The 15,541-nt window shown below is 38.8% G+C and overlaps 2 protein-coding genes across 11 annotated transcripts in view; one reads left to right on the forward strand and one right to left on the reverse strand.

Annotated features, from left to right (window-relative positions):
* The window catches only part of POLR3A (RNA polymerase III subunit A), a 39,729-nt gene extending 27,583 nt beyond the window's left edge, over nucleotides 1-12,146 (reverse strand). Inside the window, exons 1-16 of one of the 2 annotated variants that reach the window (XM_052676749.1) lie at nucleotides 11,758-12,146; nucleotides 11,485-11,620; nucleotides 10,348-10,485; nucleotides 9,599-9,770; nucleotides 8,624-8,778; nucleotides 7,433-7,672; nucleotides 6,373-6,535; nucleotides 6,059-6,195; nucleotides 5,511-5,614; nucleotides 4,628-4,769; nucleotides 4,018-4,158; nucleotides 2,997-3,066; nucleotides 1,937-2,064; nucleotides 1,137-1,275; nucleotides 813-977; nucleotides 364-536 (exon numbers count right to left, since the gene is read on the reverse strand). In XM_052676749.1, coding sequence (XP_052532709.1) covers nucleotides 364-536; nucleotides 813-977; nucleotides 1,137-1,275; nucleotides 1,937-2,064; nucleotides 2,997-3,066; nucleotides 4,018-4,158; nucleotides 4,628-4,769; nucleotides 5,511-5,614; nucleotides 6,059-6,195; nucleotides 6,373-6,535; nucleotides 7,433-7,672; nucleotides 8,624-8,778; nucleotides 9,599-9,770; nucleotides 10,348-10,485; nucleotides 11,485-11,620; nucleotides 11,758-11,801 — 2,247 coding nt within the window. In that variant the 5' untranslated portion in view covers nucleotides 11,802-12,146. The remainder of the gene's footprint in view (nucleotides 1-363; nucleotides 537-812; nucleotides 978-1,136; nucleotides 1,276-1,936; nucleotides 2,065-2,996; nucleotides 3,067-4,017; nucleotides 4,159-4,627; nucleotides 4,770-5,510; nucleotides 5,615-6,058; nucleotides 6,196-6,372; nucleotides 6,536-7,432; nucleotides 7,673-8,623; nucleotides 8,779-9,598; nucleotides 9,771-10,347; nucleotides 10,486-11,484; nucleotides 11,621-11,757) is intronic. The other variant, XM_052676750.1, reaches the window with a different exon arrangement.
* Nucleotides 1-15,541, forward strand: part of RPS24 (ribosomal protein S24) — a 773,435-nt gene that overhangs the window by 755,356 nt on the left and 2,538 nt on the right. For 7 of the 9 annotated variants that reach the window (XR_008205033.1, XR_008205031.1, XR_008205029.1 and 4 more), the window contains exons 2-5: nucleotides 13,391-13,457; nucleotides 13,782-13,991; nucleotides 14,503-14,613; nucleotides 15,441-15,458. Coding sequence is in view for 1 of the 9 variants with exons in the window: in XM_052676799.1 (XP_052532759.1) it covers nucleotides 12,266-12,268; nucleotides 13,392-13,457; nucleotides 13,782-13,991; nucleotides 14,503-14,613 (390 nt within the window). In the remaining 8 variants the exon portion in view is untranslated. Of the gene's footprint in view, nucleotides 1-12,193; nucleotides 12,269-13,390; nucleotides 13,458-13,781; nucleotides 13,992-14,502; nucleotides 14,614-15,440; nucleotides 15,459-15,541 lie in introns of those variants that run through there. The other 2 variants (XR_008205026.1, XM_052676799.1) reach the window with 2 other exon arrangements.

Below are 15,541 nucleotides of genomic sequence, written 5' to 3' on the forward strand. Positions count from 1 at the left end.
TAATGTTAGCTGATCTTAATGTCTTTTTTTCTTTTAAACAGAAAGAGTCAAAAGAAAAAAGTGTTACCGAAGTCCACTTGGCAGCTGTTCTAATAAGATATAAGAAAACATAGTGCTTGTAGACAGAATTCTAATGCGGGGTGGGAAGATCCTGGTTATTAAGCATTTAACTAACATTTTAACATTTAGCTGGCTATATGCATCTGAAGGATTAGATATTCAGACAACAAAAGTTGCATGCACACAGACCATACTTCTTATATTTTTAAGCATCAGGAGACAACGTTTAGCTTCACAAACTCTGTGAATGCATTCATAAAGTTTCTATTCTAAATACATATTGACTTAATTTAAAATGCTTACCTCTAGCGTCTCTTCTGCAGTACAACCAGGCTGCTGCTGTAGCTTGCCAGTGTTCAGTGCTTCAATATATTCATCACATTTCTTATAACCAGCATGCAGCAGCTCATACTTAGCTTTTAACAGGCCTTGACCTGGGGTAACGTCACCAATTCCAATTGAAAAGCCACGATTAGCTGTCATAAAATAAGATTATAATGCTAGCTCAATCTCATACGTAAAAATAGAAATGAAAATCAGGACATTTTGTCATTTGGAACTTTGTAACTTCCTCCCACCATGTGACACACATAAGCACTTTGTAAACATACCAATTGTTTCACTACTTGACAGTTCAATGACTATCTTTTTGTTTTTTCTTTGTTTTGAACAGGATACATTGTATATGAAACAAATTTTGCTCGATTGTTCTGGATTTCCGCTTTAAGATATTGTTTTACAAGGAAACTTACAAAGATAGACAGGAGCAAGTCTGGCTAGCCTTGACATGGCATCTGCAGCTTCCACTTGTCCCCAGTCTCTCAGCAAAATGTAGAAGATATTATTTTTTGATCCAGAACCTAGGGTTCCTTTGTCCATACTGCCACTCATTAACTCACTGTTCTGAATTGTGACATCTAGAAATAGAAAAGCAAAAACAATTCAGAATTCTAAAGCACGACTCAAAGATTCTCATATTCAGTTCACCTCCGAAACACATCCAGAAGCAGTCTGAATGTGAACATCTACAATGTTATTGAAAGCTTACAAAACACAGCTTTAGAAGTATTACTCACAAGAATCATTGTAACACAGATCTTCCCCTTTGCCACAATACTGCTTGCCCTTGGTTCGCAGATTGGCTTTTACAGGACAGTCATCACTGGGCTTGAGAATGAGGCTGAAAACCTGCTTTCCCGTCCAGAGTGTTACAGGCTTAGGAAAATAAAATGACAGGAATTAGGGTTACAGATTTTATGATACAACTACTAGAAGCAGCAAGTAAGAGTCTAATTGTAAAATTCTGTTTTTAATTCTCAATCTTTCCATACTAAATAGGAAGCCACATAATGCTATTCCTTTGAATAGAAAAGCAATACATAAATAAAAATGCTGATTCCCAAATGTCTATTCTTTATGTAAGGGTATGTGCATGCATTTACTGAGACATGCTCCATTGCTCCCTCTCATTGTCACGTTTCCCTGATTAGGAAAGGAAAAAAATAAGATGCTACGTGAATTCCATTTCACAAGCTAGGTATCACATTTATAGTTACTTATGTAATGCTGTCTGAAGCTATAAGAGATTAAAGATTTATGTGATTATGTACTTCACTCGTAGTTAAATATAAGTAAACACATCACTGCTAAAAGCAGCTATATCTTCTCATTTTGAATAAGAAAAGCAGTCAAAGAAACACTGCTCCTTGTTAAAAAGGTTCATATAAACTCAAAATGAATGCACTTTATTTCTTATAGTATCTAATACAAAACAAACGGCAGAAAACATAAGAATGGTCTCTTCACTGAAAGCATCCCCATAGGTAAAGAACATATAGAGAAAGTGTTTATAATATTAAATATCAGTGTGACACACCTTCAGAATTGCTGGGGGAGGAAGACGAACTTTAATTTTTTCATCCTTGCCAACCAGAATAGAAGCAATGATTTGACAGGCTTTTGCTCGATCAAAGAAAGTATCTTTTAGTGTAAGAAGATAGGCACCTGAAAAGTGATTACATGTAGAGGTTATTGCATATTCGGTATTAATGACCTCATTCTGATACTAAGTAACTATGCACTGCACAAAATAATAGTTCACACAGCTTTCCAGATAAAATTAATTCTATGACATTCAGATTTCATAGAGTCACAGAATCATAGAATCACAAGGTTGGAAACGACCTACAAGATCATCTAGTCCAACCGTCCTCTCATCACCACTGCTACAAGCACTGAACCACATCTCACAGCTCCTCATCCAGACACCTCTTGAACATTGCCAGGGACAGCGACTCCACCACCTCCCTGTGCAGCCATTTCAGTGCCTGACCGCTCTCTGAGAGAAAAAGTTTTTCCTTATGTCTCATCTGAACCTCCCCTGACACAACTTGTGGCCACGTCCTCAGGTCCTGCTTGCTGCCTGGGAGAAGAGGCCAAACCCCTCCTCATAACAACCCTCCTTTGCTACCCTCTGTTCTTTTTCATACACTGTGCCATAAGAAAAAAAAAAAGCTTCAGCACTGACTTTGTACACTTTCATATATTCATTACTTCTCTTGAAGAAATAATGCAAACTGAAGATACTTACTGTAGGTTAAAACTCATTTTAGGCTAATAAGTCTAACTCCTCTACCATAATCATAATTAATCTACACTACAAAACACGTGAAGATCCTAAACATTCACTTTTGATGTTGAAAAGACCACAAGCTACAAAAAGCTACTAAAAACAGCACCAACTACAGTTGACAGTATCAGAAGCAATCTGAAGAACATCCTATTTCAGACTAAAAGAAAAAAAAAGTCTTACTCTCATACAGTCACTTTCACTTGTAAAAGACAAAATTTATGTTGATATAGAAAAAAAAATACTAAAAAAGGATTCTCAAAGAATTATTACATTATACAGCTCTAAAATAAGACTAAGTACACACCTGTTAAGAAATCTTGAATAGCAGCAATTAGAGGTTCTCCATTCCTTGGTGTTACCAAGTTTGCTTTAGTCTATATGATGTAAAATTAAAAGTTACATACTGCAAAACACTGATATTCCATTTAGGTAGATTTAGATACCAATTCCTGCATCCTGATACTTCACTCAAATATTTTTAAAATATATCACTTCCATGCACTAAACATTAAAAACTATGATTTAACATGTATCACATACATCTCCTCAAACATCATACTACAGCAAACAAATTGAGTTTAGGGTAAGGAGCTCCCACTCACACTATTTCCTGCTCCAGTTAGTCATCTCTATAACCCCACCTATACAGTACCTGGCTGCCTCAGATTTGCCTGAACTATTCACAGGACAACAAAAACCTAGATTATACTTTTTTTTTTTTTTTTTTTTTTTCAATTGTTGAAGCTTTCTTTTTAAGCTCCCAAATCATCTCAGCAAGTCAATACATGCTGCAAACAACAGCTGTCTTCGCACAGCAGAACTAGTCACCAGAGAGGACCAATGTCCTGGAAAATCCTCAAATTACTGCTACTGACTCCACTTTCATGCTACAGATAAAGCACTGCAACCACCATATTCCTCTATTTACCATTTTTTTTTCCCCCATTTTTTCCACCCTCCTAAATAAAAACCTACTTATCTGTCTCCCCTAGTAACTATTAGTTCAGCACAAACCCACTATTTTGGCAGCAACTGATAATGGTAGTCAAGCAGAAACATGTTGACAACATGTATTTATTTAAAAATCCAGAATTTGCCAGGAATACTAAATGCACATGTATTAGACTATCACCCAGTCTACTGTCAGACTAACAGCTCTGTTTTATTCTCAATTGCCTTTTCCATTTTGCTTCTAAGGAGTTTCATAGCTGCATACTATCCATACTCATTGAACCTGATGGTAACTTTAGATCTCACATGTAAGATAAGTATTACAAGGCATGGCCATCATTAGCAAAGTCCCAATACATGATCTACATACATACCCCCATTAAAACAAGTGCTTCTGCTTTTGCTTCTTCTGTCTGAGGAAGGTGAAGGTTCATCTCATCTCCATCAAAGTCTGCATTGTATGGTGTACAGACACATTCATTAAATCTGAATGTCCTATGGGGTTTTACTCTAGCCTGCAAACAGAAAAAAAAAGTGTTTTGCATGCAGCGAAGCATGTGGAGAGATGAAAGACTAAGCTCAAGTGCTTCTTTGTAGTCATTATACATTCTATTACAGATATGCATCAAAATTTCTGACTGTGGGACTCATCACAGCCATGAAACAGAAACTGAATACATTATTGGTTACACAAATACAACTAACTTCTATTATGAAGTATTTATACAGAATGCTTTCTAGAGGCCACAGGAACTTTACAATAGCGAAATGCTTACTCAAAAACAGATTCTGAAGTCAAATAGAGCTGTTAAAAGAACTATCTGGCAGCATACTGTCCAGCTACACATCAATTCCCATGCAAAAAGCACAACTGCACGGTTAGAAAAGTAGCTATTTCTGTACATGCAAGAGATAAATAGCTGCAAGGGAAGGCCTCTTAATCACATGATGTACTACCACCTTACTATTAGACTGTGCACTCACAATGTGAGCCATAATGCTCAGCTTATGAAGAGAGGGCTGTCGGTTGAACAGGACAATATCACCATCTATAAGATGCCGTTCCACAATGTCACCAAATTTCAGCTCCTGTGCCATCTTTTCTCGGTTTCCATATTTCAAGAATCTTACAACGTGTCATTAAAAAAAAAAAAAAAGACAAAGACTTAGAGAACTTCGAATAAATTCTGTGTTCACAATGCAAGCTTCTCCATTAAACGTTGAAGTATTTGTACTGCAATGACTAGATGACAAAATGTAGGGACTGCATCACTAAACATTAGATCAGTTACTGTTTTAAGTAACAAAATTGTGGTATTAGTAAAAATGACAGTTATTACCACAAAAACTAGGAAAGCCTACAAAGACAAACCAATTATTTTTGTTGTATCAGGGAGAACAGGGAGTTTCAATCTCATACAATTATTTTTTAGTATCCATAAACTGATAGCCGTTGGGTGAAAACAGACAGCACAAAGTGACCAATATTGTCTCTTTTCACTTATCACCTCTCAGTAAGACCCAAAACATTCATCTCATTCAAGTTTCTATACTACCTATGGTATCTAGGCCTCAATACCAAATAGAGACTGCCCTAAAGTAATCTAATTGCAGTTCACTATCATTAATATGTGAATTTTAAGTATGTGCATATATATATATATAGTGAATATAATCTCTTCAGGTTTAGTATGACTCCTTTTCATATATATATATATATATATTTTTTTTTTTTTTGCTACTGTCTTGTATGAAAGATGCTAGAGAAAAAATGCTAATCCCTTCAGATATAATTGATTCCACACAGCAGTAAGAACAAGCTCATGAGAAGAGATGAAAAGTGAATAATTACAGATAAACATGGTACCTTTTCATCTGTGTGTGCCTTTGCTGAATGAAGTTGGCTCCAGGATGAATATCAGGACCATTTCGGACAAGTTTCCTCATAAAATTAATATTTGCTTTGTTTACCTATTGCATAAACATTTCAAACAGGAAGAAATGAAACATCCGCAATTTTTCAGCACAACTGATTATCCCCCTCACAGCCTTCAGCAGTGAAGTAAGAAGAGAAAAATTTAGAGCACAGTAATGTGAAAAGTCTGGGAAGGAAATTCAGAAATAAGACAATCACTCATTAAGCAGATAAATCAATGAAAATATGAAGCTATATTTGAAGTCAGAAAACATCAAGGTAAACCATTCTATCCTGGTCTGTCACTCCTTACCCCATATGCTTCCACAGTACTCGTATACACCTGATAGTACAAGTTTTGTTTACCAGCAGCAGCCAAATCACACGCTAAGCTAACAACGAAACAACCTCCCCCCCACTCCAAAAAAAAAAAAAAAAAAAAAAAAAAAAAAAAAAAAAAAAAAAAAGGTAGAGAAAAGGTTTGGTTCTGTGCTACCTACCTTTTCAGGAAAAGTCAGTATTTTAGCAACATGAATAGGCACTGCTACTTCATCTATTCTTAAGTTAGGATCGGGGGAAATAACCGTTCTGCCAGAGAAATCCACTCGCTTTCCAGACAGATTCCCCCTAAACCGACCTAACAAACAAACAAGAGTTCCTTCAGAGAAAGTTAATTTCAAAGTGCTGCCTGTTATGATAACACATTAGAATATTTTTGAAGGTACTTAACAGTAGCACAACACAATGGTAACAAAGAGATGCTTTGGAATAGAAAATAGTTTTAACTTAACTAAAACCAACCTCCTATACAAACCTTGCTTTCCCTTAAGTCTCTGGACAAAGCCTCTGGTCCATTTTTTAGGTGCCATGTTCAAAGGAATTCCAGAAAGCTCACTGTTGATGTAAAGGGCACACTGCAATTGAAGGAAGTCCCAATCTTCCATAATCATCTGTGTTTTAGCTCCTGATATCCTGTGCTAAAAATAAATAAATAAATAAATAAAAAGTAATCCATTTCAGAAAATAAACAAAGCAACAAATTAAACTAGTAAAGAGTTTAATTCTGACAATGAGCACAACTCTTTTTTGGAAAATAACTTCAAAAAACTTCACACTCATTAGAATGAAAAAGGCAAGGCAGCTTTCTATTGCTGGAGTATAAGCCTTTCCACAAAAAAAAAAAAAAGTTGTTTTTGTCAGCTTTTGACAAATGCATAAACTATGAATTCCTTTAAATTGTACATTTTTCCAATCTGCTGAAGATGATATAATTTCACAACCAGGAAAACAATCAGTAGTTACTCATTCTTCAATCACAGGAGAATTTGCTAACTTAGCCTTGTTTTTCTGACAAAAGATCAGTTTTGAAAATATTGAAAAAAATTAGTCTGGTAGAACAGTTCTAAACAAATGGTAAACCATCAGATATACTTCTATTCAGCTCAATAAATGCGCTAACTGAAAATTGATTTCTTAATAACAGATAGAATAGAAAAAGATCAAGAACTAGAAAGGTTTCCACAAAAAAAGATTTTTCACTGTAAGCAACCATTAAAAAAATGTTACAAGAATGAGAAGGGGGCAGGAAAAACCCACAAGCAAACATAGAAAATGAATTCACAGGCCAAAACCAAAATGAGAAATCTTGTCCCAGGTCTCCAGTACATTTTTAGCACATTCAATACCAGAAGCAACCAGAGAGCTAGCTCTATTTGAAGCAACTTGATTTCTTTCAATAGAATTCCAAACACCACAGTGGTACAACACAGACTGTTTGCAGGACTGGGAGTAGCAGTACATATAAAACCACTTGCTATAGTCAGCACTAAACATTTTAAAAGTAACAGTCTCAGACAGCTTGAAGGATGACTCACCTTTTTTATTACATCATTGAGGAAAATGATCTCTGTCAGTTTCATTGTCAAGTCATCTTCGTTGGTGCCAGACTTCAAGTCACTCACAACAGAGGGTCTGATACACAGTGGAGGCACTAGAAGTCTTGTGAGGATCAAATCTGAAGGCTTACCTGCTTCTGGGTTCATTAGAAGCAGAGGGATATCTTCCGCTGGGATTCTTTTAAAGAGGTTCAATACTACTAATGGATTCAAATTTTCCTACAAAATCAAACAGAAAATGGTAAAATCAAGCCATCATGTAACAATTTGCAACTCCCTTCATCTACTCTATTGTTGAACAACTAGTATTTAAAAAGAATAAATAGAAAACCACTATCAACACACAAGAAAAACACTATCAACAATTAGTTTATTAATTCTGAACCAACCTTTATAGTTTCTTATACTTGCTATTTTTTGTTGGCTTTGTTCATTAGCAATAATTTAAGTCATTTTTAACAGTATTTTTTAAACAGTATTGCGTAGTTACTTCTTAAAGCAATGTAATAGAGGCATTACAACAAACTTAAAATACTTTTCTTACTTAATTAGCAGAAACTGAGATGAACTACAGTACTTCCTAGTTTTTCTTTTTTAAAAAAAAGACAAGATACACATTTCGTTTCTCTTCCAGTACACCTACTTATGCAGTATGAAAAACTCCAGATGCTCATTACTTTTGCTGTGCATATATCTATCCTGATACCTTCCCAGTTCAGCAAGAACAAAAAGAAACAACTGCACACAATGCAAAGCTGCATGAAACAATAACAGCTGATTAAGTCTCTTCTCTCCTCATCATTATTACATTCTTCTGAAGAAAACAAATTTCTACGTATTACAGTCCACTCAGAGCTACAGTAAATCTAGAGGTACACAGCATTTCTTTGGATGTACATGTCCTACCTCCTCCATCCCCCCCACTTTTTTTTTTTCTTAAGCTTCTTGAATTCTCACATATGAAGAGCAACCCCCTCACCTACAGGCAGAAAAGTACATACCAGAAGACACTGATAAACAAAGTAATGGTCACAATACAGTAAACATTCTTCACGTGTCTTAGCATTTTTAAAATACTGGTCTACAATAAACTGCTACATTGAGAACCTTTCAAAAGCTTTATTTAATGCACAAAAAACAGCAAAAAGTTCAAGCAATAACAAAGCTCACCTGAGCTCTTCCCAGTAAGGGCTCTACTTCTTTGTTATGTTCTATGGCAGTTTCAAAGGACTGCAAGAAAGTGGATACTATTGGATCTACAACTTTCTTATTGGTTTTATACTTTTCATGTATTATTTTCAGTAAACCACACTTCTTCACAGTTCCTGCAAGAAAATGTTGTTGTTTTAAAGAAAAACTTAACAGCAACAAAAAAAACCAAAGAATTGCTTCAAAATCAAGTCACCCTTCCAGAAAACAGCAAGCATATCTAACACTATGAAGAACAATTTAATGGGATTATGAAAAACAAAGATCAGAATTACAGTTTACAAATGCTTCCAAAATAAGGTACCAATCATCAGCAATAGCTTGCCACATTTTAAGTAAATGGTTAAACAGGGCTTTCTATTTTCACCCTTGCAGCACAATAGAAAACATAGCAAAGGCAGTAGAACAGCAAAATCCCAGACCGCAGCAAGAACTTGCTTAAATACAACAGCTGTAGGCACAAAAACAAAGAAACGATAACTACTCATCTTCAAAAGGCCTCAAATACACAAAGATTTCCAGAGAGATACACTTACCTCTGCTGCCAACCCTTAAATGAGGTCTGGGAAGGTGTGGATCCTGTTTCCACCCCTTTTGGTCACTTATCTGCACTGCATGCACCTGAGTTCCCCTGAGTTGGCCCTGCCTTCCCACCAGGCGTTCAATCACTGCTTCAGGCCTTGACTCAGCATTTTCAATAAACACTTTATTCAAGTATTAAGTATTGGTTATTGTAATGAAGAGATGCATAAAAAATAAGTCACTCGGTCAATGTCTACTTCCACATATGTGAAATATCAATAAGACTTTGCTTAGTATAAAGAATGCAACAACCTGTTTCTTAAGAGTAGACAGAGAAAATATCCATTAACTGTGGAAAGAACAAGGATAAAAACCAGTAAAGAACTATGAAAAACTGCTGATGTCAGTGCTCACCATTAAAGGCACCACAGTAAGGACAAGTGTTTTTCTTCCGGCACTTTTCAGACACCTTCTTTTTCAGCCCCCTCTTCTGAAGATATGTAAGGCCTGGCCGCTTCAAGTAATCCAAAAACTGTTTTTTTTCTTCTACTGACAGCATGATACAGCAACAGGTTTTGCAGATCATCTTTAATGTGAACACATAAGCACAGTCATTTAACACAACATGCAGAGTTGTAACTTCTACCACAACCTGAGCTCTTCACTAGCACACAGGATTTTTTTAACAAAAATACTGTAGACTTGGATGAAAGATGAATTCATATATCATAACAACAACAACGAAAACAACCAGGTTCATGGGAAAAAAAATACAGAAAAAAAAAATTGTCTAAGTTCTGCGGAACTTAAATACAAAGCAAACAGAGCTGTGATTCACTGGAATGGCTTAAAAGGCAAGTTATGCCAAACACATTTACTTCAAACAACTAGAGAAAGATATCAGATTAATGATTCTACGATTTGATTCTAATCTGTTTGGATCAAAAAGAATAACACTGATGCATTTACACTACTAGAATTGATACTTAAACATAATTATTTACAAAACACAAATTGCATGAAATATTTAACACAATCTTACACTGTCATCTGAACGACTGTTTTTCAAGCAGTACCTCTTGTATCATCTCAGTATCTCATTTCTCTTTAATCATTTCCTTTTATCAGCCTAGATATTGATAGCAAATGAAAATTAAGTTTACCTGCAAGATGCCAATCACAGCTTTGAAGTATCCAACGTGAAAACACGGCAGTTCCAAGTCAATGTACCCATAATGTCCCAAACAGTCAGCCAGGTTTTTTCCACAGGTTTCACAGGGACGATCTTTTTCACTTGTTCCCTTTGAAAGGAAAGGAACACATGCACAGAATAAAGTTTTAGCTGTAATCAGCTAAATATGTAAAAGACAGAACAGTCCTTAGGCTAGGCAACTATCTTGATAGCAGACCCACAGCCCTCACTCTTTTTTTCCCAGTAACAGAAGCATGTCAGTGGCACTTCATGAAATACACATCATAAAATCCCAAGGGTTGGAAGGGAATTCTGGAGATTAGTGAGTCCAACTCCCTGCTAAAGCAGATTCTCTACAGCCGGTCTAGTAGGCAGCAGTCCTGATAGATATTGAATATCTCTAGAGAAGGAGACTCCACAACCTCTCTAAGCAGCTTGTTTCAGAGCACTGTCACTCTTACAGTAAAGAATTTATTTTACATATTTGTATGTAACTTCCTGTGTTGCAGTTTGTTCTCATTGCCCCTTATCCTAGTGCTGCATATTGATTAGATCCCCTCTCACCCTTCTCTTCCAGGCTGAACAGTTTCATGTCACTCAGCCTGTCCTCACGAGGGAGATGCTCCAGGACCGTCAACATTTCTGTGGCTTCCTGTTGGACCCTCCCTAGAAGTTCCCTATCCTTCTTGAACTGGGCCCAGAACAGGACACAGTATTCCAGATGCGGTCCCACTGGAGCAGAGTAGAAGAGGAGAAAAGTTTTCCATGCAGCACCTCCTAACAGCAGAGACACTGAACCATGCAGCAGGTGCCACTGAACCATGTGGCACCTGATCTGCAGCCCACAGACCTCAGCTCCATGTTTTGTGGATGAATGTTTCTGGGTCTCTAAGAATCAGGCAGAGAAAACTCGTCTGCTAACTCCCAAGAGTACTTTGCTGAGCCATCCAAATTGTCAAGCTGCAGATGCCATTGCAACTAACAGCCTATATTGTGGAAGTAGAAATATACTTGTGTATACTTTGAATAGCAAACTTCAGATATCTCATTTGTAACTATTTCATGCCAATCCCTAAAAGTGACGTTGTAGGAAACCGAGGCTCCTCACCATGCGGTGGTCGAGCACGCCGTACTGCAGCGGGGCGTGGTGGTTGTCCTGGCTGTACAGGTTCTTGCTGACCACCTGGATGTGGGCCTGCTGCCGCATCTCCTCTGGGGATTTCATCCCGAAGCAGATGTGGCTTCTGGGAGGCGAGAGTTCACATAGGGTCATTCAGGGCTGACTGCGCACACGCGGCCCCCCCGCCCACACCACCGCTTTTCCCAACGGCCCCTCCAGCCACCCGGTCTCAGTTGCCTCCCGCGCCACGGTCCCGCTCACATTTTCTTGGCCACATCGCTCTCGCGGAACTGCTCCTTCACCATGGCGCCGGCGGCACGGAGATTGCATGCGGCGACAGCGGCAGCAGACCGCCTACCATAGATCGATGGGAACGCGATGGAGAGAGGGATAGAGAGAACGACGCAGCGCCCTTCTGCAGCGCCCCCTGTTGGAGAGAGCGCACGGCCTCCCGCAGGTGCGGGCGCCGAGGCTCCGCGCCAGTCCCGTATTTCCCAGTCTTCCTCACCGGGTGCAGGACAGAACAAATCGGCAAACGAGCAGAACCGGATCACAGCGCGAGCCTACTGAGGTACCCCACTTAGTACGGAACCCTCACGTGAAGCCCCGCCAATACGGTCGCACATTTTCTACCCAGCTCCGGCACTGGAACAGCCAGACTCGCTCATGGGCCCGCCCCCAGCTGAAGGTCCTCAGCGCCGCCTTATGATTGGCTGCGCGGCGGCGCCACTTCCTTTTCTCGTTCGCTGGCACGGTGGGAGCTGACAAGATGGTGAGTGTGGGGCTGTTGAGGTTGTGCTATCCGTCCTGCTGTGCTGCCATCCGTGCTCTGAGAGCCTCCTGGGAAGCAGCGTCCTGCTGGGCTGGCTTGCCTGCAGGGGGCTGCGCGGGTATGGCGTGCGGCGGATGGGGGACGGTGCTGCTTACAATCGGGATTCCTGCGGCCTGGTTGATGCCGCTAGGAGCTGTGGGGAGCGACTGGGCGTGTGTTGGGCCTGCTGGGCGGCCTCCGTGCTGCCGGGGGGAGCGGCCGTAGGCGCAGGTGGCGCTGAGGTACCGAAGTGCTGTGTCTCTGCGTTCTGGGTGGAGCGCGGTGGGTCGTACTCGCATCTTAGTTCTTTAGTGCTTCCTATCTGAAAAGTCCTATCAGGACAAATTGTGTAGCTTTCATAAGGATTCTTGTTATAGTGCCCGGAGGTAATTAAAGGTGTGGAGCGTTTCCTGCATGAGGAAAGGCTGAGAGGCTTGAGGTCTTCTTCCTGGAGGAGGGAAAGCTGAGAGGGCAATGCATCGCTGTTTATAGATATCTAAAGTATTGAGTTGATGGGGGGGGTAGGTTTTTTTTCAGTGATAAGCAGTAGTAGGATAAGAGGTAATGGGCAGCAACTGGAGCATAGGAGATTCTGTACTAATGCAAAGAAGAATTCCTGTATCATCAGAGTGGCAGGCACTGGAACAGGCTGCTCAGAAGTTGTGGAGTCTCCACATCTGGAGATATCAAGACCTATCTGGAAGTCTACCTGTGTGATCTGCTGTAGGGAACCTACTTTCGCAGAGAGTTGGGCTCAGTGATCTTTGAGGTCCCTTCCAACCCTGATAATTCTGTGAGTTTGTTAGAGTTTCTTTTTTGTAGTCTATGTGTTTGAATAAAACTATTTCCCCATGTTAAAATAAAGGGGATATATATGCTTCTGTCTGGCTCATGGGCTGGGAGTGACTGTTCTTCAGTGTACTTTAGTTCTGTAAGGTGAATCCTATAGCATGAGACAAATGTGTTTAATTGGGATGCAGCTGACTTCAAGTAGAGTGCTGACTGCAGTGGTGTCATGCATTACATACACATTAGGCTTTGTAAACTATGGTTTTGTATCACTTCTATGTACTCTGTTTTACAGAATGACACAGTGACCATAAGAACTAGGAAGTTCATGACAAACAGACTGCTTCAGCGCAAGCAGATGGTAAGAAAAACACTCAATACTATCTTCAGTTGTTTATTGGCTCTTGACTGCATGTATTTTAGATCATTATAAGCAAGGGGCCTTAGAAGTGTTAACATTATCAGGTGTGTAGAGGTTTATACACATTCCTGCATGCTGAAGGTAAATCGTTGTGATGGGATAGCAAGCTGACCTGTGATTTGAAGCAGGAAACTGTTAGGATTAGATAAATGATGCTTTGTATGGCTAGGATGGCCTAGTTCAGGTTTTGAGTTTAGGGTGGGAGTCCAGTTGTTTTATTGGGTATTGACTGGCTTTTATATGACTTTTAAAAAATTTTTTTAGGTGATTGATGTTCTTCATCCTGGGAAGGCCACAGTCCCCAAAACAGAAATCAGGGAAAAGCTGGCGAAAATGTACAAGACAACCCCTGATGTAATATTCGTGTTTGGCTTCAGAACTCACTTTGGTGGTGGCAAGACAACAGGCTTTGGCATGATCTATGATTCCTTGGACTATGCAAAGAAAAATGAACCAAAGCACAGACTTGCCAGAGTAAGTTATTTGTTCCATAGTAACTAGAAAATAATTTGGATGACTTTCAAGTATTTAGTAGTTCATTTTCATGTGGGAAAAAAAACAAGCAACATACCTGTAGTCTTGTGGGGGTATTGCTGTGCATAGGGAATTTAGTGTTATGTAAGAGGTCTTAACATAGTATGGATTAGCTTTTGCATTAGAAAAATAAATTGCTTCTGGTATAATTAGGTATAATAATAAGGTAGAATTGGGATGGCAAAACTGATATTACTTGTGATCTTCTGCAAAGAAGGATTCCTTATCCATTGCTAAAACTCTGTAACCATAAACAATGGGGCTGGTCCTTGCAAGATCTTAGTTTCCTTTATTTTATCATCTGTTAATGAAATTGTCTTGCTCTTTAGCTGTTATTTCATTGAAACAGTACTTGGAAAGTCTAGCAATACTAAAACAATTGTATTTCTTAGAATGAAAACTTTGGTTACTACCACTGAACAGATATTGAATACAACTGTTTTTTTATTAGCATGGTTTGTATGAGAAGAAGAAGACTTCTAGGAAGCAGCGGAAGGAACGTAAGAACAGAATGAAGAAAGTCAGGGGTACAGCTAAGGCAAATGTTGGTGCTGGCAAGAAGGTATGATGAGATTATCTGTAGGCTAGAGTTGGCATGTTATTATTGAAATGTTAATAAGAAGTTATTCAATAGAATAACCTTGTCTTTCTTCCATTTCTTTTACCTGTTCTACTGGATCACAGAAGGTAATCTGTGTGGTCATGTATAGCTTGTTAGCTCCATAGCTTAGTTCTGCTCCTCACTGCTGCAGCTGATAAAACATGAGGCAGTGCTTCTTAAATGATTGTTTCTTACATGTCACTTGAACTAAAGTTAAGCTTTCTTAAACCTAACAGTAATGCTCTAATCTCATAACTCAGTAATACTGTATACAAATTACTCTACTTAATGCTAGTTACTCAGACTACCTAAATATCTAACATGTATTCTATTAAGTTAGTATTCTTTTAAGTTTTAAGGATTTGTTGTAGGTGGTGAAGACTGTAAGTAGAAATAAGAAACAATAATTGCTTTATATTGGTTCTAAGGGGCTGATTAACAACTGGGTTTTCTTGCTGCTGGGAGCTTTCTATGCTGTGGGCTGCAAGTCTGTACAAATCTAGAAAGCATGCAGCTTGAGAAGAGACCGAGTTCCTTTATGATGAAGCAAAATCATCAAAACTGAGGAGAAAACAGTATGAAGATGGTCACTTTGCCTAGCAGCTTCTTGCACTTAGTTAACACTGAGTGGGCTTGTGCTGCTAATTGAGTTTTGCAACTGCATTTGAATAAGAGGAGGTTGTTGGGTTTATTGCATAGATCTGTAACTGTTACATTGCTTTGACATCTTGAACTTCAGTAATCTTCACTTCTGCTTTTTTTCCTACTTTCTTGGGATTCTCCATCAGAAATGAAGTATCTAGCAGGTACTGAAAATGAGCATGGATGTGACTGAACTATACATCACTGAAACACTTTTTTTTTTTAATCATGTCACATTGAAGCACTG

This window comes from Tympanuchus pallidicinctus, unplaced genomic scaffold (genome assembly GCF_026119805.1).
Source record: "Tympanuchus pallidicinctus isolate F22 unplaced genomic scaffold, pur_lepc_1.0 scaffold16, whole genome shotgun sequence".
Lineage (NCBI taxonomy): Eukaryota > Metazoa > Chordata > Aves > Galliformes > Phasianidae > Tympanuchus > Tympanuchus pallidicinctus.